The sequence below is a fragment of the Schistocerca nitens genome, chromosome 3, assembly GCF_023898315.1.
Source record: "Schistocerca nitens isolate TAMUIC-IGC-003100 chromosome 3, iqSchNite1.1, whole genome shotgun sequence".
NCBI lineage: Eukaryota > Metazoa > Arthropoda > Insecta > Orthoptera > Acrididae > Schistocerca > Schistocerca nitens.
This window is the reverse complement of record NC_064616.1, coordinates 84,643,846-84,667,827: the sequence shown is the minus strand read 5'-3', so window position 1 is coordinate 84,667,827 and position 23,982 is coordinate 84,643,846. Positions and strand designations below refer to the sequence as shown.

General features: G+C 41.6%; 1 protein-coding gene and 1 non-coding gene across 3 annotated transcripts in view; both read right to left on the bottom strand.

The window, feature by feature from the left end:
- Positions 1-2,653: 2,653 nt before the first annotated feature.
- Positions 2,654-2,725, bottom strand: Trnad-guc (transfer RNA aspartic acid (anticodon GUC)). Its single transcript has one exon. It is a non-coding gene; the product is annotated as a tRNA-Asp (tRNA).
- Positions 2,726-5,700: 2,975 nt separating this feature from the next.
- LOC126248051 (homeobox protein aristaless-like) overlaps positions 5,701-23,982 on the bottom strand; it is a 132,026-nt gene continuing 113,744 nt past the window's right edge. Inside the window, exons 4-6 of one of the 2 annotated variants that reach the window (XM_049948687.1) lie at positions 20,419-20,548; positions 20,025-20,120; positions 5,701-7,106 (exon numbers count right to left, since the gene is read on the bottom strand). In XM_049948687.1, coding sequence (XP_049804644.1) covers positions 6,883-7,106; positions 20,025-20,120; positions 20,419-20,548 — 450 coding nt within the window. In that variant the 3' untranslated portion in view covers positions 5,701-6,882. The remainder of the gene's footprint in view (positions 7,107-20,024; positions 20,121-20,418; positions 20,549-23,982) is intronic. The other variant, XM_049948685.1, reaches the window with a different exon arrangement.

Sequence of the window (23,982 nt, the reverse complement as noted above, 5' to 3'; positions counted from 1 at the left end):
CAACTGCATTCCATTATCCTCGTTTTGGTTTTTTTGATATTCATCTTATATCCTTCTTTCAAGACACTATCCATTCCGTTCAACTGCTCTTCCAAGTCCTTTGCTGTCTCTGACAGAATTACAATGTCATTGGCAAACCTCAAAGTTTTTATTACTTCTCCATGGATTTTAATACCTACTCCGAATTTTTCTTTTGTTTTCTTTACTGCTTGCTCAATATACAGATTGAATAACATCGGGGAGAGGCTACAACCCTGTCTCACTCCCTTCCCAACCACTGCTTCCCTTTCATGCCCCTCGACTCTTATAACTGCCATCTGGTTTCTGTACAAATTGTAAATAGCCTTACACTCCCTGTATTTTACCCCTGCCACCTTCAGAATTTGAAAGAGAGTATCCCAGTTAACATTGTCAAAAGCTTTCTTTAAGTCTACAAATGCTAGAAACATAGGTTTGCCTTTTCTTAATCTTTCTTCTAAGATAAGTCGTGAGGTTAGTATTGCCTCACGTGTTCAAACATTTCTATGAAATCCAAACTGATCTTCCCCGAGGTCCGCTTCTACCAGTTTTTCCATTCATCTGTAAAGAATTTGTGTTAGTATTTTGCAGCTGTGATTTATTAAACTGATAGTTCGGTAATTTTCACATCTGTCAACACCTGCTTTCTTTGGGATTGGGATTGTTATATTATTCGTGAAGCCTAAGGGTATTTTGCCTGTCTCATACATCTTGCTCACCAGATGGTAGAGTTTTGTCATGACTGGCTCTCCCAAGGCTGTCAGTAGTTTTAATGGAATGTTGTCTACTCCCAGGGCCTTGTTTCGACTCAGGTCTTTCAGTGCTCTGTCAAACTCTTCACGCGGTATCTTATCTCCCATTTCATCTTCATCTACATCCTCTTACATTTCCATAATATTATCCTCAAGTACATCGCCCTTGTATAAACCCTCTATATACACCTTCCACCTTTCCACCTTCCCTTCTTTGCTTAGAACTGGGTTCCCATCTGAGCTCTTGATATTCATACAAGTGGTTCTCTTCTCTCCAAAGGTCTTTTTAATTTTCCTTTAGGCAGTCTCTATCTTACCCCTAGTGAGATAAGCCTCTACATCCTTACATTTGTCCTCTAGCCATCCCTGCTTAGCCATTTTGCACTTTCTGTCGATCTCATTTTTGAGACGTTTGTATCCCTTTTTGCCTTCTTCATTTACTGCATCTTTATATTTTCTCCTTTCATCAATTAAATTCAATATTTCTTCTGTTACCCAAGGATTTCTATTAGCCCTTGTCTTTTTACCTACTTGATCGTCTGCTGCCTTCACTACTTCATCCCTCAGAGCTACCCATTCTTCTTCTACTGTATTTCTTTCCCCCATTCCTGTCAATTGTTCCCTTATGCTCTCCCTGAAACTCTCTACAACCTCTGGTTCTGTCAGTTTATTCAGGTCCCATCTCCTTAAATTGCCACCTTTTTGTAGTGTCTTCAGGTTTAATCTACAGTTCATAACCAATAGATTGTGGTCAGAGTCCACATCTGCCCCTGGAAATGTCTTACAATTTAAAACGTGGTTCCTAAATCTCTGTCTTACCATTATATAATCTATCTGATACCTTTTAGTATCTCCAGGATTCTTCCATGTATACAACCTTCTTTTATGATTCTTGAACCAAGTGTTAGCTATGATTAAGTTATGCTCTGTGCAAAATTCTACCAGATGGCTTCCTCTTTCATTTCTTCCCCCCAATCCATATTCACCTACTATGTTTCCTTCTCTCCCTTTTCCTACTGACAAATTCCAGTCACCCATGACTATTAAATTTTCGTCTCCCTTCACTACCTGAATAATTTCTGTTATCTCATCATACATTTCATCAATTTCTTCATCATCTGCAGAGCTAGTTGGCATATAAACTTGTACTACTGTAGTAGGTGTGGGCTTTGTGTCTATCTTGGCCACAATAATGCATTCACTATGCTGTTTGTAGTAGCTTACCCGCACTCCTATTTTTTTATTCATTATTAAACCTACTCCTGCATTACCCCTATCTGATTTTGTATTTATAACCCTGTATTCACCTGACCAAAAGTCTTGTTCCTCCTGCCACCGAACTTCACTAATTCCCACTATATGTAACTTTAACCTATCTCTTTCGCTTTTTAAATTTTCTAACCTACCTGCCCGATTAAGGGATCTGACATTCCACGCTCCGATCCGTAGAACGCCAGTTTTCTTTCTCCTGATAGTGACGTCCTCTTGAGTAGTCCCCGCCCGGAGATCCGAATGGGGGACTATTTTACCTCCGGAATATTTTACCCAAGAGGACGCCATCATCATTTAATCATACAGTAAAGCTGAATGCCCTCGGGAAAAATTACGGCTGTAGTTTCCCCTTGCTTTCAGCCATTTGCAGTACCAGCACAGCATGGCCGTTTTGGTTAATGTTACAAGGCCAGATCAGTCAATCATCCAGACTGTTGCCCCTGCAGCTACTGAAAAGGCTGCTGCCCCTCTTAAGGAACCACACGTTTGTCTGGCCTCTCAACAGATACCCCTCCATTGTGGTTGCACCTACAGTACGGCCACCTGTATCGCTGATGCATGCAAGCCTCCCCACCAATGGCAAGGTCCATGGTTCATGGGGGGTAAAATTTCTCCCCGGCCTGGAATCAAACCCGGGTCTCCCGCATGACAGGCGGGAATACTAACCACTATACTACCGAGGATATGAGCCTTAACATTCAAAATATCTTTCAAGTTCACTATGTCTAGCAACAAAATATCTATGGAAATATTATTTACCTGTATATTACGAGGAAAGAAGATTAAGTTTTTTCAACTGCTACTGCAGCTCCCCTCTACACATAATCTCTGTCCTTGCTAAAAAATTTAAAATGTTTGTCCTCTGTGTGCACATTGTCAGTTAATCAGGTCTCAGAAACGATTGTGACACTGACATTCAGTTTGTTCATTGTAGCAATCAAGTTGTTCCTTTAGTGCCTAAGGCTCCTGGCATTCCACTGAATAGTAAGAGGAACATCGTTTCTATTGTTATGCAGCCTGTCACTTGTTCTGATTACATTGTAATTGCAAATATTTTGTGATATATGGAAGATGTTATAAGCAATGATCTGTACCAAGGACATCCATAATATCAGCTCTGTTGGTCTGGAAAATGTGAGCAGTATCTTGTTGATGTAATCTCTGAATCACATTTAATACTATCTGGCATATTTTGCCAGTGTCATGCAACTTCTGTTGTTCTGTAGCGGCTCCTGTAGAAGTCCCAGGCAGGTAGGTATTTTGTCTGATAGATGTAACAATTTCAGTATATCGGTATAGCATATCTGCCTGATTCGGGATGTCGTACTGTTGGTGTACCGGTTTCAGTTGGGAAGGACCACGCACGGTCTCAGTACAGATATGACAGAATACTTATGAGATGAAGATTCCATTTGAGACTGTCAATTCAGCTGAGCTCTAATAGCAAATAGTTACGAGCTGTCAATGTAATTACATTAGACGATGAAAATTTGGTGGCAGCTGTTACCCCAGTACGAAGGACCATAGGTTTGTAATGTTTAGGTGCCAAAAATAGGCAACAACTGTATACTTGGCTATAGTTTATGATATAGTGGGCAGTTCTGTCTATAGATAGGTGATTACCAGAGCAGTATAGGCATCTTGGACCAGATGATGATATGCACTGTGTTAGATTGCTTTCATCACCACATCTGGTGCAGCATCGCTCAGTTGGACACTGTGACCGTATGTGATAAAACTGGAGGTTTAACTGGCACTCTTTAGGGGTGAACATTGTGTCTGAAGCAATACTGTGAAACACGACCTGAAAGCTGCCGAGAGCTGAACTACTGGTATAGACCAGTAGGTGTCTTTATTTATTGATATCCTTATTGATGTTACGGATAATTCCCGGGTTACGTATCATCTGGGTAGATATATAACATTCCAGATTTTCCTCTTTCAGTGATGATGATGTTACAAGTGAATTAGTCACACTGGGAGACCAGAGCTGAACTCTTATCCTATTTCTTCCCACTATCACGATTTCAGCAGTTTTATTTTTCCAATCTTAACTGTCTTTAAGAGTCTGGCTACAGCCATAGGATGGAGTTTTCCCACATTCTGGGATTAACAATCAATGAAGACAATATATGGACCCTCATCAGTGTTATAATACCAACTGTTATAGCTATATTCATTGCACTTCTGTCCTCTTCAGCTGAGTATTATGTTTCACCAGAACTGTCGATTTGAGTGGAATCACTCAGATGCACAGGTGCTCAATTATTCTGTTTGCCTCTCATATTTGCATAGAACAACTAACTGTAGCTGACATTTCAGTGCTGTAATCGGTACAAAGGTGCTGGTATTCATACATACAGCCTTGCATATTTGCAGTCTTCCAGCTGTTGTGCTGGTACAAAAAGAATCATCAGTTTAGCATTTTTAGTGCTGCAGCTATTCTCTATAGAGACTGACTTAGCACGAGACTTTTGCTGCAAGCTGCCATTACCTGTATTAGACTGCTGTTACCACCATTGTCGATATGCACCTACTGGCTGTAAATCCTGACGGGGCTGCACGGAACGCAGAAATTCTCCGTGATTGTGCAGCAGCAGCTCCAGAGGAGTGGATTGCCACTGCTGATAGTTTCCAGCTTCTGTGAAGTTGTTCTGTCGCACCTGACCGCCTTGCTGCGGTTGCTGTGGTTGTGTCTGCATGTGGTGTAATGAAAATGTGTGGTGGGCTGCTTGCTGCATTACATGCTCATTGTTTTTTAAGTTATACGCAGCAGGGCTGACACTTTGATTTACAAAGGTATCACTCCTGTACACAATAGTGGGGTCATCATAACATGCTGTGATTCTGGTCACCACTCCCTATTGGGTGTGTTTCCCCTGTTGCTATGGAAGTTACAAACAAGCATAAATATGTAACATAGTCTAAAGTGCAATGCAGTTCCATTCACAACTGTTGCTCAGGTGTAGCTGTTGCCAGTGTTTTTTTTTTTTTTTTTTTTTTTTTTTTTTTTTTTTTTTTTTTTTTAAATATTATGTAGCCAGAACAAGTATTTTGGAAATGCATTGACTTGCATATCTGTTCATTTCAAACTCAACAATTGTGATATGAAAGGTCAGAGTCAATAGCCCACTCACTGCAGTCCAGAATTAAGTTCTTGTTGTTTCTTGCAGCTGATTTTAATGGTATCTTTTCTCTTAGTATGTGACAATGTTCCAATTTCAGTTGGCTCTGGCACGAACTAGTTATCTCCCGATTTCATGGCTTGTAGGTAAATGCTAAAAATAATAGCTGAAATTCTTAATGCAAACAATTAATTTTCAGGTCCAAAAAATTTAAAAAGTAGTTTAAAAATATGCCACAAGACGTAATTGAGCAATTCATCTCCATTTTTTATATTACCCAGAAATTAATTTATGGAATAATCAGGTATCCCTTTGTGTAAATGTTTTAACTCCTGTTTTAATGAATGTATGTTGTGAAACAGTACAACTATTCTAAGAACTCATTTCAATGACAGAGAAGTAGCAATGCAAGGAAAACAGGTATGACATAAATGAAATATTTTCTTTACTTTGCCATTTTATTATTCTTTCAGTTACAACTGTATCTCACTGACAGAAATACACAAGGAATATCTATTTATAAGAACTACTATTTTTCAATGGTGCACAAGATAATCAATGAACCTGTAAAAAGGGCAATGAATGAAAAAAAAAAAATAACATCTCTAGAAGAATTACCAAATACTTAGACAACACTGGAGAACACTTCAAGTTATACAATATCTACATTGTGAATACATAGGTTTCTATAACAAATTTTGGAAAATTGTATTGTATTTCTGTTTATGTTCCCACTGCTGTATAAAAATCTCCTCATACAAAGTATATTACCATGCATCACATATTTTTACTTGTAATACAAGTACTGAATGGCTGTTTAACAGTTTTTTTCGTAATAGCATGCAACAACTCTGATTTTATTGGCTTTCTGTAAGTTTGTGGTAGACAGATCAGAAAACCCCAAATAATATCTAAATTATAACCATAAGAAATTTTCATCATCACTGCAGTTTTGCTTGCTGAAATTTAAAAACAAGGATTGCTTTATAAAAGTTTTGCTGCATATTTTCATTTTTATAGTAGTGCAAACATTTTAGTGACTCAGTTGCATAATGTTCTGGGAGTTAACACAAGTTTATTATTAATGGAACATAAAACAAAAAGGAAATCAGTATCATAATGTGCAAATATCCCACAGTGAAGTGAAATGAACACAATGTTTAAAGAAACCATTCTCTTATTATGTTCAACATAGAACTCACATGTATTATCTAGTTATTGCCTCATATGAAAATTTTGGCTAAGAGTACTGACAAATTTTAGACACACATGACATGATATTGTGTCTTGTCCACAAACCATGCTGACTTCTCAGGAATCTCTGGATAATTTGTAAACAATAGACCATATATGTAGTGAACCCATTCTTTTACTGTGTTGTATGACAAAAATTTTTCAGTAATAACATGTATTGCTATAAATCACAAGGAGAGTATGTCTAGATTTCATGTGTGTATCATATTTGATTAAACTAACTTTTCCCATTTCTGAAAGTGCTACTGGTAATATTTACTAATTTCTGCGCTGAACATGTGTGAAGGAGTTCTTTTCAGCTTAAGAAATACTTTCACAACATCTGTTTATTTCTTGCATGAATGCAGTTTAACATGGGCACCGTACTTTTTTACTGTGGCTGTGAATGCATTAAATCTCAGTCATCACAAATTCATCTATGCGCTATACTCTTTCAGTAAGTGCATAACACACAGATCTTTTTATTCAGGTGTTAATAATGTTGAAGGTGACTGTTCTTTATTTGAGGGTTTAAGCCGTAGTAAGTCAGCATCAGGTTCAGTGGACTCTGTAGACTTGTGTTGTGAAAGGTGGTATGGGGAAAAGCCTCCCCACTCCACACCAAAGAAGATGCCACCTGCACTTGGAGAAGAAGTTGGCAGACTGGGTCCAACTCCAGGGCTGAATGGGCCAAGTGGGCTACCACCTGCAACGCATTATCATGACATTTAGAACTACTGTATTTCATACTAAATTAACATTTAAAATTATACTATTTATTAAACAGCAATGGAGTTCATAAGTATGCCACATAAATTGTATCAGGATTTTTTTCTAAATGAGACTTCTATTCAACCATTCTTCTAATCTATTTACTTTACACTGATTTGCTTGTTATTTCAATTGCAATTTTATGACACCGTGATATTACCAACATACTAGTCACATCCTAGTCTTAAAATTGAAAGCATTACTGAGCTTGAAGACTGTGTTGACCTAAGGAGCTAACTAAAAAAATACACATGGAACACATGGATGGCTATATTGTCCTAGCCATCTACGTTACCCTCATACTGCAGTGTCAGGACAATATAATCCACTGGGACAATGTAGCTGTGTATGTCAATGCCTTGGCTCTATGCTGAGTGGTACCTTTATGCCCTCCACTGTTTTTAGCAACTTTATTTTTAATATCACACCATTTCCAACTATTAACTGATAGTTCTCATATTGGTTGTTGAACATAGTATATAAAGGGCCAGTTCTCACTTTACTTGTGCACATAATGTATTAATGTATTACCTATGTATTAATGTATTATTCAGCACAGAGCTTATTCTTGCTATCTTTACAGTTACATTGAACAGTCTGTGTTTGATACTAAAAAGTGAAAAATCAGTCTTAATATGTTTACCTTGAACCATTCTGGCATTAAGATGGTTTACCACAGACAACCCAAATTAGGGATCTGAAATCTTATACTACCAAATATGTGTTTAGTGTCTTAAACATATTGACATCTGCCCAGAACAAAAGGCATGGTCATATTCCAAGAAATAATTGAATATTGCACTGAATGCTGTACCATATTAGTGAAACTTAAAATGCCTCAGTTGAGAGTCAAGTTTTATCCATCAACATCAGCACAATTTTCGCTAAAGAACTGTGGGCCAGTGAATGTTATGTCTGGTCCAGTTAACGAGAGTGATATATCATTAGCTGAAATTTTATTATAAAGAGAAGCATTGAAATCATAATTGAATTTTAGTCACATTACAAACTGAATACTGATTTTACATTTGCAGTCAAGTTAACTGAGTGAACAAATGCAGATTAAGGTACCAAACTTGTATCGGCATGATTGGAGGGGCAGGGTGGGAGGGGTGGCGGGAATGGTATTTGAAGCCTTATGTGACTATACTGTTAAGTTTCTCAGTGATGTAAAACAAATGAACTGCCATTTTACTAATACATATTTAAAAGCAAATCTGTATACAATTTCCAGAAATCATGAATGTCAATGTTCATGAAAACTGCAACAGAAAGGAGTAGACATTTGACTTAAATGAACTTTATATCAGAAATTTTTACATGGAACACACAAATTATTAGAACTGCTCCCCCTGCACCCCCCTCCCCCTCACACACACACACACACAACACACACACACACACACACACACACACACACACACATGTGTATGTACATCCATACATTCAAAGCATTCTGTTTCGTGAAGGTTAAGCCTGGTGCCATGTTAAATGCAGTGGTGGAGAATATTACAACAGGGGCAAGTCAACTAACAAAAGATGATCATGTTGTGGTTCTAGGCAGCAGCAGTGACATTTGTAAAACCAAATATAAGGTAGCCCTGTGATGTTTTCAAAACTTATTACTGAAACTATTTAATATGAACATCATTGTCACAATGGCAGTGTGACATGATTTACTATAATGGTTGTGTGTAAATAAAGTTCAGTACTACCAATTCTGCGCAAACAAAACTGTGCGATAAGTTTAACTATTCACATTTACTAGACTTAAGTAAAGTGAACAATGATGAACACACAAGTTATGTACTGCACATAAACAGAAAATGAAAGGCCAAGCTAGTTTCCCAGATCAGTGAACTGTGTGACAAAGCTTGTAAGGAGGAGTATCCAATTGACCTAGACTACAACCATGAAGCTTTTTTAGGATGAAGGGCCATCATACTAATGTTCAGGGATGTAGTTCAGATGTGTCTGAGTTCTGTTTACTTGAAGGAAAGCCAGGCTGTGAAATAAGTGACCAGTAATTGCAACATAGTATTAAGATCCAGTTACTGTTTTAAAAAATTTAACCTGAATAAATGTTATTCATGCTGTGTGGTAAATCAGCAAGGAGGGGTAACACCTTTAAAGATATGCACTTATTTGTTCAATAATCTAGGAAACACACTCAACTTACTGCATATTTTCAAAGTGGAACACACACAAGTGTGCTCAATAACTGAATACAGGCAGTACCATAATGGTGGTGGTGTGGCAATTTATGTTAGAAAAGATATAATATTTGAAAAAAATCCTTTCTTGAACACCACACCAACAAAAGATCAGTCCAAGTGACAGGTGTTGTTCTCCACAGTAATGATCTTAACTTAGTGAATTTATGACTGGGTTATATCATCTAGCAAATGCTGATCCAATACAGGTTCTGAATTATTTAGGAATGAAGGAGACGAGTCACTGAAAGACAGAAGTGCTATGTCATCGATAGGCACACAAACAAAAGGTATGGAGCTTGGCTGGCTTTCAGTATGCACTTCTTTTTTCTAGCCATACAAAAAAACAAACAAACACACACACACACACACACACACACACACACACACACACACACACACACACACACACATATATATATATATATATATATATATATATATATATATATATATATATATATATACTTTGATGACTACTTTGATGTTTTCATTGGTTTTGAAGTTGAAGGTATCCTTGTGTGAGGTTCATATTCTGTGTCCTCGGCCTTCCAAAGGTGATTTGTGCCAGTGAAAAATTTGTGCTCTTGATGAAGAATGTTCCCCATAGGCCTGTTTCAAATTTTCAAAGTTCACACTCATATATTCCCTAAGTTTAACACAAAACTTGATGGCATAATATTGCTCTAAGTTCTCCTGTTCCATTTTCGTAACATAAAAACAGCACAAATTCATTCATGGCACTCTCAAAAATCGACGGCTGTACGAAGCTGAAACTTGGACTGAGCATCTGGAAGGTATGAGCACACCAGTCTGCACAAGTAGAACACAGCACTGTCAGATTGCTCACAGTGTTGTCAGTCTCATTACTTTTCTCACACACCTCATAATTTATGATCTCTTTGCAAGACATTATCCATTCTGTTCAACTCCTCTTCCAAGTCCTTTGCCATCTCCAACAGAATTCAAATATCGTTAGCAAACCTCAAAGTTTTTATTTCTTCTCCCTGTACTTAAATTCTCTTTCCAAATTTCTCTTCATTACCCTTTACTGCTTGCTCAATGTGCAGATTTAATAACACTGAAGACGGGCTACAATCCTGTCTCACTCCCTTCTCAACTACGGCTATCCTTCAATGTTCTTTGACTCCTATATTTGCAGTGTGGTTTCTATACAAGTTCTGGATAACCTCCTGCTCCTTGTGTTTTATCTCTGATACTTTTAGAATTTTAAACAGTGTATTCCAGTCAACATCATCAAAAATTTTCTCTAAACCTAACAATGTTATAACAGTGTGTTTGCCATTCTTTAGTCCCTCTTCCAGTACTGCCCATGTGATCCCACATTTCTCCCTCAGGTCAGCATCTAGTCTTTCCAGTCTTCTGTAAATAATATGTGTCAGCATTTTGTAACTGTGATTTATCAAACTGATGGTTCAGTAATATTCACACATCTTCTCGTAGAATAATGTTCCCCACAATGAACTTTGGACCTTACTTTCTACATCTGCATCTATTCTGCGAGCAACTTTATGGTGTGTGATGATGGGTGCTTGTATACCACTGTCAACGCCCCATTTTCCTGTTCCAGTTACAGATGGTTCACCAGAAGACCAATTGATGGAAAATTTCCATGTCAACTTGAATGTCTCAAATTTTACCTCCTTTGTCTTTTTGCAAGATATGTGTAGGAGGAAGTAATGTATTAGTGGACTATCCTAGGAATGGTTGCTCTCTTAACTTTAACAGTGAAGTTCGCCACAATTGTGAATACCACTCTTGCAGTGTCTGCCACTGGAGTTGGCTGACCTTCTTGTTTACTAAATGAACCTGTAATGAAACATGCTGCTCTTATTTCTATCTTCTCTATTTCCTCTATCAATCCTTTCTGGTACAGATCCAGAATTATGAGCAATATTCAAGTCTTGGTTGAATGAGAGTTTTGTAAGCTACTTCCTTTGTGGGTGGGCTACAGTTGCTGTGCATTCATTCAATGGACCTGTCTGACATCAGCACTTAGTTTTATGTTGTTGTGCCACTTTAAATTGCTCTGTAGACATACTCCTAGAAATTTTTGTGAGTGTTACTTGCTGCCAGTGATGGTTCTGCAATCGTGTAATCGTACAGTAATAGATCCGTCTGCCTTTTTATGTGCGATACATTACATTCGTTCACACTCAGTGTCAATTGCCAGTCCCTGTACCAAGCGTCGATCCTCTGCAGGTCTCCCTGCAATTTTCTACAATTTCCTAGAGTTGAGACTTCTCTGTTCACATCAGCATCATCAGGCATCATGAGCAAAAGCCCCGTGGAACCTCTGACATCATCCACTGCTTGAAGTTACTTTTACTTCTGAAGAGTCTTCTCTGTTCAGAATGATATGCTGCTTTTTAATTTGGTAGAAAGTCATTTGAGTCACAGAGCTGGTCTGGTATCCCATACATTCATATTTTGCTCATTAGGCAGCAGTGTGAAACTGTCTCGAATGCCTTCCAGAGGTCGAGGAACACTGCATCGACTGCTTTCTGGGTCTCACGGATGAACAGAGCGAACTGGGTTTCACACAGTCTTTGTGTTTGAAACCCGTGTTGAGTCCTACAGAGGAGATTTTCAGTCTTCAGAAATGTAAAAAAACATGAGCCTAGAACACGATTGATAATTGTACGACAGAGCAATGTAAGAGATATAGGCCTATAGTTTTGTGTATCTGTTTATGGCCCTTTTTGAAAATGAGAATGACCTGCACTTTTTTTCTACCTCTGCTCTTCCAGTAACCTATAGTACACTGCTGCTAGAAGAGGAACCATTTCTTCTGCATGCTCTATGTAGAGCTGTATTGGTATCCCATCATGCCCAGTGGCTTTTCCTCTGTTGAGAATATTCATTTTCTTTACTAACTCATTGTCACTTATTTTAATATCTATCATTTTGACATTTATGTGATGATTTAAGGGAGGAATGTCCTTGTCTAGCTGAGCAAGTGCCCCATCTCTTATAACCGTAAATTAATGAGATGTTGAACTCTGGACTACTTTATTTCCTTTTTCAAAGTTATGTATGCCTCCATGTTTACAAATGTACATTTTCTGGAAATTCACTGAAAATTCATTAATTTTTTTATACAATGAAAAAAGGAAGCATACATCTGTCATAAGACTTTCATCAAAATATCTTGAAAAGTCACTTATGAACAATCAGTGATTCTTGAAAGAAATGGTCCACAGCAAGGGCCAACTCACTTCATTTTCAGTTTACTTACCATCCCTGCCATGTGGAAAACAAAACAAATTCCCTCAAAAGCTATTTTTTATAGGCTGCACACACATTAAAAGAGAAATTGTCTTTTCAGTATCTATCATTTTGCAATGGTCCTTCTATGAACTAACAGGATTAATCTAAACCTCATTTTTCTCAAGAGGGAGAATTTACTTGGTGTCATATCAGAAGAATATGGAGAGCGAGGCAAAATTTTATAGCCTTAAGAAGCAGCACATGTGATTTTTTCATGTGCAGAATGAGCTGGGGTGTCGTGGAGCAGAAACACTCACTCAGACAGCTTACCACAACACTTCGTCTCAACAGCCTCTCGTAAACTCATCAGGAGATTTTGGTAGTATGCTCCTGTGACAGTTTTCCCCATGTAAGCGTAATCTGTCATTGTCACACTGTGTCAGTCCCATAAAACACTCAGCATCACCTTCCCTGACAATTGTTGTGCCTTCGGCTTTTGGTGGTGGTGGATCTACATGTTTCCCTTACTTGCTTTTCTCCTTTGTCTCAGTGGTGTAGTGGTACAACTGCACTGATCCTTGGTGATTAGGTGATAAAGTAGTCATCTTGTGTGACTTCACACAGCTCAACCTTTTCGCAGGCCTCTCAGTTTCAAAAATGGTTCAAATGGCTCTGAGCACTATGGGACTCAACTGCTGAGGTCATAAGTCCCCTAGAACTTAGAACTACTTAAACCTAACTAACCTAAGGACAACACACACAACCATGCCCGAGGCAGGATTCGAACCTGCGACCGTAGCGGTCGCGCGGTTCCAGACTGTAGCGCCAGAACCGCTCGACCACCAGTGGCCGGCCCTCTCAGTTTGTTGAGCTTGTTGGATAGGCATGAACTACCAGTGAATCCAGCACCCTGTGACCTATGTCCTGTTCAAAATGTCATGCTGGATGTTGAAAATTGATTTTCATTTTTTTGCTAGTGCCTCAGTTGTCATAAATAGGTTTTCAAGCTCTAGGACTTACAGTTCTCTTGTGATCCCCAGCTCCTTAAAAAAAAAAAATCTGCTTCTTCATTAATCATCATTCAAACCTGTTTGACTACACTGGAAGTATCTGCTCCACCTAACCACTGTGTCATCTGATAGTTGGTTGTTTCTGTGCACTTCTGCCAGCAGTTTTGTTTGACTTTAGATGCAGAAAACAGATTTCCACATCAATTATCAATGGGCTGCACCTTTTTATTTGGGATTCTCTTGTAGCATGCTATAACACTCTGGAGAGAGGATTTCAATGAGTGACAAACAAACTGTAGTAGCCACCAGAAAGATCGCGGGAGGCGCACATTGGCACGGCGCGTCACGGGCGGTAGTTGCCGCAAGTAGAGTCCCGTCCACCAGAGGGCACGCGAGAATTCGGACGCGACCTCTGCCGGCGTAACAACAAGAACAACAACAACAACTCCAGCAGCACGGGCCGTGCCCAGTCAGTCAACATCGGGCATGCCTAGGACACAGTCCCGGTCTACGCTAAGTGAAGTGCGACGTAAACGTGAACAGTGTTACTACACAATTGGCGACGAGTAGGGTCGTTCTTTCGCGTGTTGCATCGTTGTTCCGGTTTCGCAGTTTCTCCACGGCATGGAGGATTTGGTGCGAGTTTTGGTTGTGCAGCAGACGGAACTCATGGCCACCATGAAACAAGTGCTTCCGGCGTTGCTCTCCACGCCGTCTGCTCCGGCGCAGTTCCCTCCTCCCTTTCCCCCGTATGACGAGACGGCGGAGGAGTGGGACGCATATGAACATCGCCTTCGGCAGCATTTCCAGGCGTTTCATGTTGCCGAGGCGGAGGTATGTCGTGCTCTCTTCTTGTCTTGGATATCTCCCTCGCTGTATCAAGTTTTGCGGCAGCTAGCGCCGTTGCAGGAACCCTCGTCCTTGACTTTTGACGCATTGTGTTCGTTGCTGTCTTCCTATTATCGCCGCCGCACGCATGTTGTGGTGGCTAGGGTCGAGTTCTATCAATGCAAGAAACAGCCCCATCAGTCTTACCGGGCGTGGGCCGCTACCCTGCACGGTCTTAGTCGCAAGTGTCATTTTGTCACGGAGCAGTCGCGAGAGTCGTATGCCCACGTTATGGTACGCGACGTCATTGTTCGTTCGGCCCCTGATAGGGAGGTCCGGCAACGGGCCCTGCAGTTAGAAGACCCTTCCCTCAAGGAAGTTCTGTCCATTGCTCAATCGTATGAAGTCTCTCACGCGGCAGGTCAACAGCTGGAAGCGTGGTGCGACGTCGCGGAGGTTCAGGGTGGCGCGGCCGCGTCTACTGTGTCCGGGGTGGACGACGTGCAAGCGATACAATCCGGCCGTTACGGCCGCTCCCGCATGGCGCGTAAGCAGAATTCCGGCCGCCGGCCCCTGTTGCCGTCCTGTGCGTCGTGCTATCTACATCACGATCGGTCAGAGTGCCCCCAGCATTGGGCCGTTTGTCGCAAATGTAATAAAAAAGGTCACATTGCTAAAGTTTGCCACTCAGCCTCAAAGGCATCGAAGGAAGCAAGTACAGAGGACATGGACGTTGACATTCAGGAAGTTTCATTGGGCCAGGCTCCCGACGCATCGGCCCACAAACTCTTTATTGAGGTGTCGGTTCGGTTGCGCCGGTTACAACTGCAAGTAGATACGGGGGCGGCAGTTTCGTTGTTGAATGCACAAACTTATTCCGACCTTGGATCGCCCCCGTTGGCGCCAGTTTACCGGCGTCTACGCGGTTATGGTAAACAGTTCATTCCCCTACTGGGTCAATTCACTGCCGACGTGACTTACAAATCAGTCACTCGGCCTATTACTTTTATTGTTGTCAGTGATGCGAGCTCCGCTAACCTTTTTGGCCTGGATGCCTTTCAGGCTTTCGGTTTTTCTATTGCTGACACCATACAGTTGGTCTCCGAAGACGTTCCCTATCACTCATTGGAATCTTTGATCTCAGACTTTCCAGATATTTTTGAGGAGGGCCTGGGGCGTGTTTCCGATTTTGAAGCTCACTTAACGTTGAAGGCGTCGGCTCGCCCGCGTTTTCTACGCGCGAGACAGATCCCCTTGGCTCTCTGCCCTCAGGTAAAGGAAGAGCTAGACCGGCTGACAGCCCTAGGGGTCGTTCTTCCCGTTTCTTCCAGTGAGTGGGCTTCGCCCCTCGTTATTGTCAAGAAGCCCTCAGGAAACTTACGTCTTTGTGGCGATTCCCAATTGGTGGTGGACACCTATCCTTTGCCTCGTGCTGATGAATTGTTCTCCGCCGTGGCAGGTGGCCAATATTTTTCGAAAATCGATCTGTCGGAGGCTTATCATCAGATACCTCTTGATGAGGACTCCAAATGGCTGGCGGTCGTCAACACCCCGTTTGGCCTTTACCAATACCAGCGGTTGGCTTTTGGAATATCCAGTGCCCCGGCGATATTCCAGCGTTATCTTGAGCATGTCACGACGACAATCCCTCATTGTATTAATTACCTGGATGACATAATTGTCACAGGCCGCAGCACGAAGGAACACTTGCACAACCTTCGCACCCTCTTTCTCAAATTCAGGTCTGTGGGCTTGCGTTGCAACCTGCGTAAGTCAACCTTCTTCCAACCGTCCATTGAGTATGTGGGCTACACCATATCTCGGCATGGCCTACAGCCACTAGGAAGTTTGGTCCAAGGTATCGTCAACCTTCCTCGGCCCACTTCGCTGAAAGAGTTACAAGCCTTTTTAGGCAAGATAGCCTATTACCACCGGTTCATTCCCAGGGCTTCCACTATAGCCCACCCCTTGTACTGCCTTCTGCACAAGGGTTTTCCTTTTGATTGGTCGCCTGCATGCGAGCGAGCGTTCACCTCGTTGAAGGGCCTCCTCACTTCAGCCCCTTGTTTGGCTACTTTTGATCCCCGTAAGCCGTTGGTCCTGGCTACAGATGCTTCGCAATATGGGGTGGGGGCGGTCCTGGCCCATCGCAACGCAGACGGTTCCGAGCAACCACTGGCGTTTGCGTCTAAAACGCTTAGTCCCGCGCAGGCCCATTACTCCCAGGTGGAAAAAGAGGCTTTGGCCATTGTCTACGCTGTTACCAAGTTTCACCCTTTCTTGTACGGCACGAAGTTTCAGTTAATCACTGACCATAAGCCGTTAATATCGTTATTTGGCCCCACCTCTCAGATTCCGGATAGGGCGGCCCACAGACTACAGCGCTGGGCCTTGTTCCTCTCTAAGTACCATTATGACATTCATTTTCGCCCTACAGGACAGCATGCCAACGCCGACGCTCTTTCCCGTCTTCCGGTGGGCCCGGATCCTACGTTCGATCGAGAGGAGATTATGTGTTTTCATTTGGATGTGGCATCCCGCCAAGCAGTTGATGGCTTTCCGATCACTAGTTCTTGAGTTGCCAGGGAAACGGCGGCTGACCCGGTTCTCCGGCAAGTAGTTCGCCTCATTCAGCAGGGGTGGTCCTCCCGCCCTTCAGGCCGGGCCTCGGACCCTCTTCGTAATTATTTTCTTCTACGAGACCGCCTCTCGGTCTTGGAAGGAGTTCTCCTTCTGGCTACCGATGATACAGCTCCTCGCGTGGTTGTTCCTGCAGGTTTACGAAGGGAGGTCCTCACGTTATTACATGCGGGGCACTGGGGTGTTTCCCGTACTAAAACCTTGGCTCGCAGACATGTGTACTGGCCCGGTATTGACAGAGAAATTGAGCACTTGGTGGCCGCCTGTTCCCAGTGTGCGAGCCAACAAGCATCTCCCAGGGCAGCGTTCTCTTCATGGCCGCCGGCAACACAAGCATGGGAACGTGTTCACATCGATTTTGCGGGCCCGTTTCTCAATGGCTTTTGGCTCATTGTCATTGATGCTTATTCCCGATTCCCATATATGGTTCGCTGCTCCTCAACCACTTCAGAAGTTGCAATCCAGGCACTAGCAAAAATCTTTTCTGTGGAAGGTCTGCCAATCACCCTGGTCTCAGACAATGGACCGCAGTTTATTTCGCAGACCTTCCAGGATTTTTGTAGGCGCTTCGGTATTCGGCACGTTTGCTCTCCCCCCTTCCATCCACAATCGAATGGGGAAGCCGAGCGCATGGTGCGCACATTTAAGACGCAGATGAAAAAGTATGTGCACGAATTTCCTGCAGAGGAAGCCTTGACGTGTTTCTTGACGGCATACCGGACCACACCAATGGGCGACCGCAGCCCTGCAGAGCTCCTCCATGGGCATCAACCTAGGACTCTGCTGCACCTCCTCCGGCCTGGTCCTCGCCAGTCTTCACAAAACGAAGTACCTGGCTTTCCACTGGGTATGTCGGTCTGGGCCCGTGGGTTTGGTCGCAATCCACGTTGGATACCGGCGGTGGTCCTGCGCCGAAATGGCCGCCGGCTCTATACCTTGCAGGCGGGGGATCGGGTGGTATGTCGTCACCAAAATCAGCTACGTCCACGTTCGGGCACCCACCCTCCGACCTCTCGGACACCGGCTTCCCCATTGCCGGCACCGGTATTGGTTTCACAGGGGACGTTACCTCCTCTCCCCGCTGTGACTCTGCCGCACTGCGATGGTTCTCAGCCTTGGCAGCCTCCAGTAGCTCCAGCACCGGCATCGCCATCATTCGAGATGCCCCAGCGAGAGCCGGCCCCCCTAGCAGGTTCGGTTTCTCAGGGGGCTAGTTCACCTGTGGTTGTCCCTTCCCCTTCATCCCCACCACTGGGTCTTGCCCCTCCCGAGGTGGAACGGGATACGAAGTTCGACAGCTTGTCACCCGTTCTGTCCCGAGCTCCGGTTGTGGGACGACGGGGGCCTCTTCGTGTGGGTCACTTCCAGCCGTATTCGAAGGTTCCAGCTCGAGGGTTGGCAGATCCCCTCGACTCCGGCCATCCAATGGATGTGGAGGTCATCGCTCCTGCCCGACACTCCACCTTCCGACACAGTGGATCACAGTGGCTTCACCCCCCGAAGGAGGAGGAGTGTAGTAGCCACCAGAAAGATCGCGGGAGGCACACATTGGCACGGCGCGTCACGGGCGGTATTTGCCGCAAGTAGAGTCCCGTCCACCAGAGGGCACGCGAGAATTCGGACGCGACCTCTGCCGGCGTAACAACAAGAACAACAACAACAACTCCAGCAGCACGGGCCGTGCCCAGTCAGTCAACATCGGGCATGCCTAGGACACAGTCCCGGTCTACGCTAAGTGAAGTGCGACGTAAACGTGAACAGTGTTACTACACAAACAAACAAAAAATTAATTATCTAACTTGATTTTTGAGGTGATGATTAAAATGTTATGATAACCTGTCCCACATTTCTGATAATCTGGGTTATCCTGTCCAAAATAGATAATAAAATACATGAAACTGCTATCTGTGCCTCACTTCTTGTTACTGAATTAGAGATAAATTTGACCACAACCAGTTTGTGTGATTATGATGCTGATGTAGTGACAAGATAAAATTCTGATCCACTATGATTATGTAAAAAATAAACAGTTTTGTATAAGAGAACTACAAGCAACAATGCAGTCAAATTGACTGAAGTTCATTTATAGAAAGTATAATGGAATGAAATAAATGCTGTAGGTGAGAGACTCACTCCATTTCTTATTACATATTTAGCTACTCCACTTTCAATCTTTTTAGGTATATGAATGAGAGTAAATTATATTCATACACACATGGGGGAAAGAATGCTGAAATGTGGAACTGGAGCATCATGTTTCATGAAGACAAGACCATATAATTTTAAGGGCTGCCTATGAGTAAGATATGATTCTGTTGTACAAACAGTACAACAGAAACTTTTACTCTGTTGTTGAAACAAGTTAAAAAAGTTAAATAAACACAAAATAAGCAAACAATGTAGTTTTATTAAACAAAAAATTGTTAGTCCATTTCTTGACAAGCCAACAAGACATTTGATGTAAATTAATATCATTGGCCACCAAATTCTAGGAAGTCTTTCCACCTGTGACAGAAAACACAAGGACTAAAAGTAAACAATCTCTTACAAATGCATTAGATCTGCTCAAGTAACTGCTATATATCACTATAAGGGATATAAGGTATAATGAAATAGGCTCAAAAGAGATTTTTAAAAAAATGAGATTGCTTAAAAGCTGGCTACGGACATACAAATTTTCAATATTTTGAAATATTGTGTTTACATGAGGGTAAAGCTCTTATGCTATTTTGGCAAGTTATTGCAAATTTTGTCATTATTCCTACAGTGTAATGGTAGTAATGACACACACTTCATATGGCTGTATAATACAAGATGAAAACACCTAAATTTCAAAGCTCAGAGAACAAAAGAAATTTTAAATCTTAACACGTATTACATAAAGTATGGAATAATGGTTAACACCTAAATATGTTTAAAGCTTATACATACCAATTGAAAATGGAACATTATTGCTTGACATTCCTGAAAGAGACTGAGAAGGAGAAAGCAGAGGAGATTCAACACTGAGGCTGGGGCTTGATGTAACTGAAACAATAACACAAAAATTTACAATAGCCAAAAGTTTTAGAACAAAGTCACAGAATTCTGGTACACAAAACTACATGGGAAATATAATCAATGAAATGTCAAAACTGTTCTGAATTAATTGCTCAGTTATGCATAGGATTTACTTGTTTAGTTTATTATAAATGAACATTTTCTGTGTTTAGCATGCCTATGATTGTTACTGTGAATCAATAAAAAACTGAAAATGGAGGAATGCTTACTAAGTGTAGATACAAGTAAGCTGTTACATTTTCATAGACTGAGAACGCACTCTCACCTGGAATGGAAATAATTCCTTGAACAAGAGATGAACCATGGACAAGCTGTGACTGATTTAGTTGCTGATGCTGCTTTGCTGCTAACTTTTCCTGTTTCCTCCATTTGGCACGGCGATTTTGAAACCATACCTGCAAGATGGTTTTCTAAAGAAAACTGATGGAGTTCATTTATGGAATGTATTTATATCAAAGATTGTGCTATTATTTCTTACAGAAGATAATTCTGATTACATTGTGAACATTCACATATAAAATACTTGACAAAAAAGTGAAGCACCCAGAAGGGAAGGAGGAAACTAAATGAAACTTCATGCAGGAAGTTCACAAAGACATATGCCGCATGTGGATGAGCATTGTCCTGTTGAAAAATGGCACCACAATACTGTCACATGAGAAGTAGCATGTGAGGATGCAGGACCATGACATACTGTTGTATCATCAGAGTTCCGTCAGTCTCTACCGGCCATGACATGAAGTCATACCCCATGGCTCCCCACACCAAATTCCTAGGAGTAACACTGCTGTGCCTCTCCAAAACATTGGAAGAATGGCACCCTTCCCCAGGTTACAGCCATTCTCATTGACAATGGTCGCCTGGGTTACTGCAGAATTGTGATTCATTGCTGAACACAATGTGACATCATTTGTCAGTGGTACATGTGTCCCAGTCATGGCACACCACTCCAAACACAGCCATTTGTGTTGTGGTGTTAATTGCAGCCTATGAGTGAGATGATAATTGCCTAGGCCAACTGCTGCTGCTCTCTGACCAGTGGTGTACGATTGCACAGATTGTTGTGAGTCCATGAATTGTTTACAGGTAGCAGGCACAAATGTGAAGTGGTTACAGTGTGCATTCATGCAGGCTAAATGGGGAGACCCACAATGAAGTGTCTTTCAAATTCTGTCAGTTGCTGATAATGCCATCTCACATGAGTGAGCAACATCTCTGTGTCCTTCACAGTGATCACTCAATATAAGGGGCATTCACAGAATTCCCCTTATATACCCTACCAGTTGTAGCAACAACACTCATCATGATCAACTATAATGCACTCTAAAGGCTGTTCTTCCTGTCACAAAGGATTACAACTCTAATATTTTACATACCTACTGATGTTATGTACACGTACAAAGTTACACTGACATACAGCCATGTCTTATGAGTACTTCCCCTTTTCTTGTAAGGCTCTATACATTCCAAAACTGAGAAATCTCATTTCAGAAAATAAATCCTTACTTTCAAGATAAACCTACTTCATTTGACAATATATGTGAAAGCTGATAATATTACAAGTAATTTTGGGGTCAGAAGTAAAGTTATCAGTCATAACTCATAATGCAAAATAAATCTACCACACATTGCTAGGTGTTGGTGAAATTACTGTGTCATCAAAATGTGATATTATTTTGTTTCAAAAATTAGTTTTATCATTCAAAGAAATTTTGGGCTTGCACCTGGTTGTCATTACTACACTCCATGATGTTTCAACTGAGCACCTGCCAGTCATATTCAGACGAGCCATTGAAGACATTTGAAAGCTTCCTCCATCCTGAAATTTATTTTTGCACTGTGTGTGTCCTATTCAAGTGTTAAGAATGTGGTAATGGACCCAGCAGGCAGTACTCTCGCTGGTGGAACTGTGGAACTCAGTGGTTCTCAGGGTTGTCAACCACCACAGTTATTGGCATACTCTTTCATCTTCAATTAGAGCCAGTTGTGGAAATGGTAAGGTTCCACACATTATCCAGTAGGTAGCCACTATCATGGTTCATCATAACTACTGCCACACATAGTTTAATGAAAAGAAGTTGCTGTGTTCAAAATTATAGTACTCCCATACTTCATTGAATGTTGCATGGAGATACATTGTTCAACATTAGCTGACTTTCTTACTTCCAAATTTCTTAGCCACATAAGGTGAATGCAGCATTTTGTTCAGTGCTGAGTTCTTTCATGTGTGTGTTGTCTGGCATGTGTAAGCCATACTACATTGGCAAGGTATTTTGTAAATTTCAGCCTTCTCAAATGACAGATAGTCCTTCACTAATCTTAGAAGGTCTAGACAGTGGGTGGAAACCTATTTTCACCAAAAATTTGTGGAATATTCTTCCTACCTTGACTGAAATATTTCTAATAGAGGGAAGAAAAACTAGAGATTTTGCCATTGTGCCCCCTTCTTTATCCAATTACTGGTTTTTGGTTTTAACTGATAGTGCCCTGTTAATCTGCTAGGTAGAATATCCATTTCCCTGAAGACTGTCTTTAGGTGGACAATCTCTTTAAGCAGACTATCTGGATCTGAGACTGTGTGAGCTCTGTGCAAGTGTTTTAAGCACACTCATAGATTGTGATGGGCGATGACAACTCAGTGATCGTAAATACAAATCTGTATGAGTGAGGGTAAGATAAACTGAATGCCCTCAGAGAACTATCATTATTCTTGTGTCTAACCAAAATATCCAGGAAAGGCACACAACAATCTTCCTCTACTTCCATAGTAAATTGGATTTTCTTATGGATGCAGTTGAGGTGATACAGAATCTCCATTATCTCCTCCACGAGGCCACATGATGGAAGTATCGTCTGCATACTGTTGGTTTAAGGACCACTTATCCTAGTGCTCTCTCCTCAGAGTCCTCCGTAAAAAAGTTGGCCATCAGGGGAGATAGAGAGCTACCCATGGTAACTCCACTGGTCAGCTCAAAATATTCATAGTTGTACATACCATGGACTGAAGAAAGAGCATCCAGAAACAAATCAGTGATGTTCACTAAAGACTCTGCGAGAAGGACCATTATAAAAATTGATACTAGATCGAAGCTCACTAAATAATACAAACTGCTTGGACAGAGAGCTGACAGTGTACTGATAAAATTGGCCAAGTTACATATATGATGGAAGCATTTGTCCATTAATGGTATTAGCAAGGCAGTACGATGTATGGGTATATCTAAATCTACATCTACATGACTACTCTGCAATTCACATTTAAGTGCTTGGCAGAGGGTTCATCGAACCACAATCATACTATCTCTCTACCATTCCACTCCCAAACAGCGCACGGGAAAAACGAACACCTAAACCTTTCTGTTCAAGCTCTGATTTCTCTTATTTTATTTTGATGATCATTCCTACCTATGTAGGTTGGGCTCAACAAAATATATTTGCATTCCGAAGAGAAAGTTGGTGACTGAAATTTCGTAAATAGATCTCGTCGCAACAAAAAACGTCTTTGCTTTAATGACCTCCATCCCAACTCGCATATCACATCTGCCACACTCTCTCCCCTATTACGTGATAATACAAAATGAGCTGCCCTTTTTTGCACCCTTTCGATGTCCTCCGTCAATCCCACCTGGTAAGGATCCCACACCGCGCAACAATATTCTAACACAGGACAAACGAGTGTAGTGTAAGCTGTCTCTTTAGTGGACTGGTTGCATCTTCTAAGTGTCCTGCCAATGAAACGCAACCTTTGGCTCGCCTTCCCCATAATATTATGTATGTGGTCTTTCCAACTGAAGTTGTTCGTAATTTTAACACCCAGGTACTTAGTTGA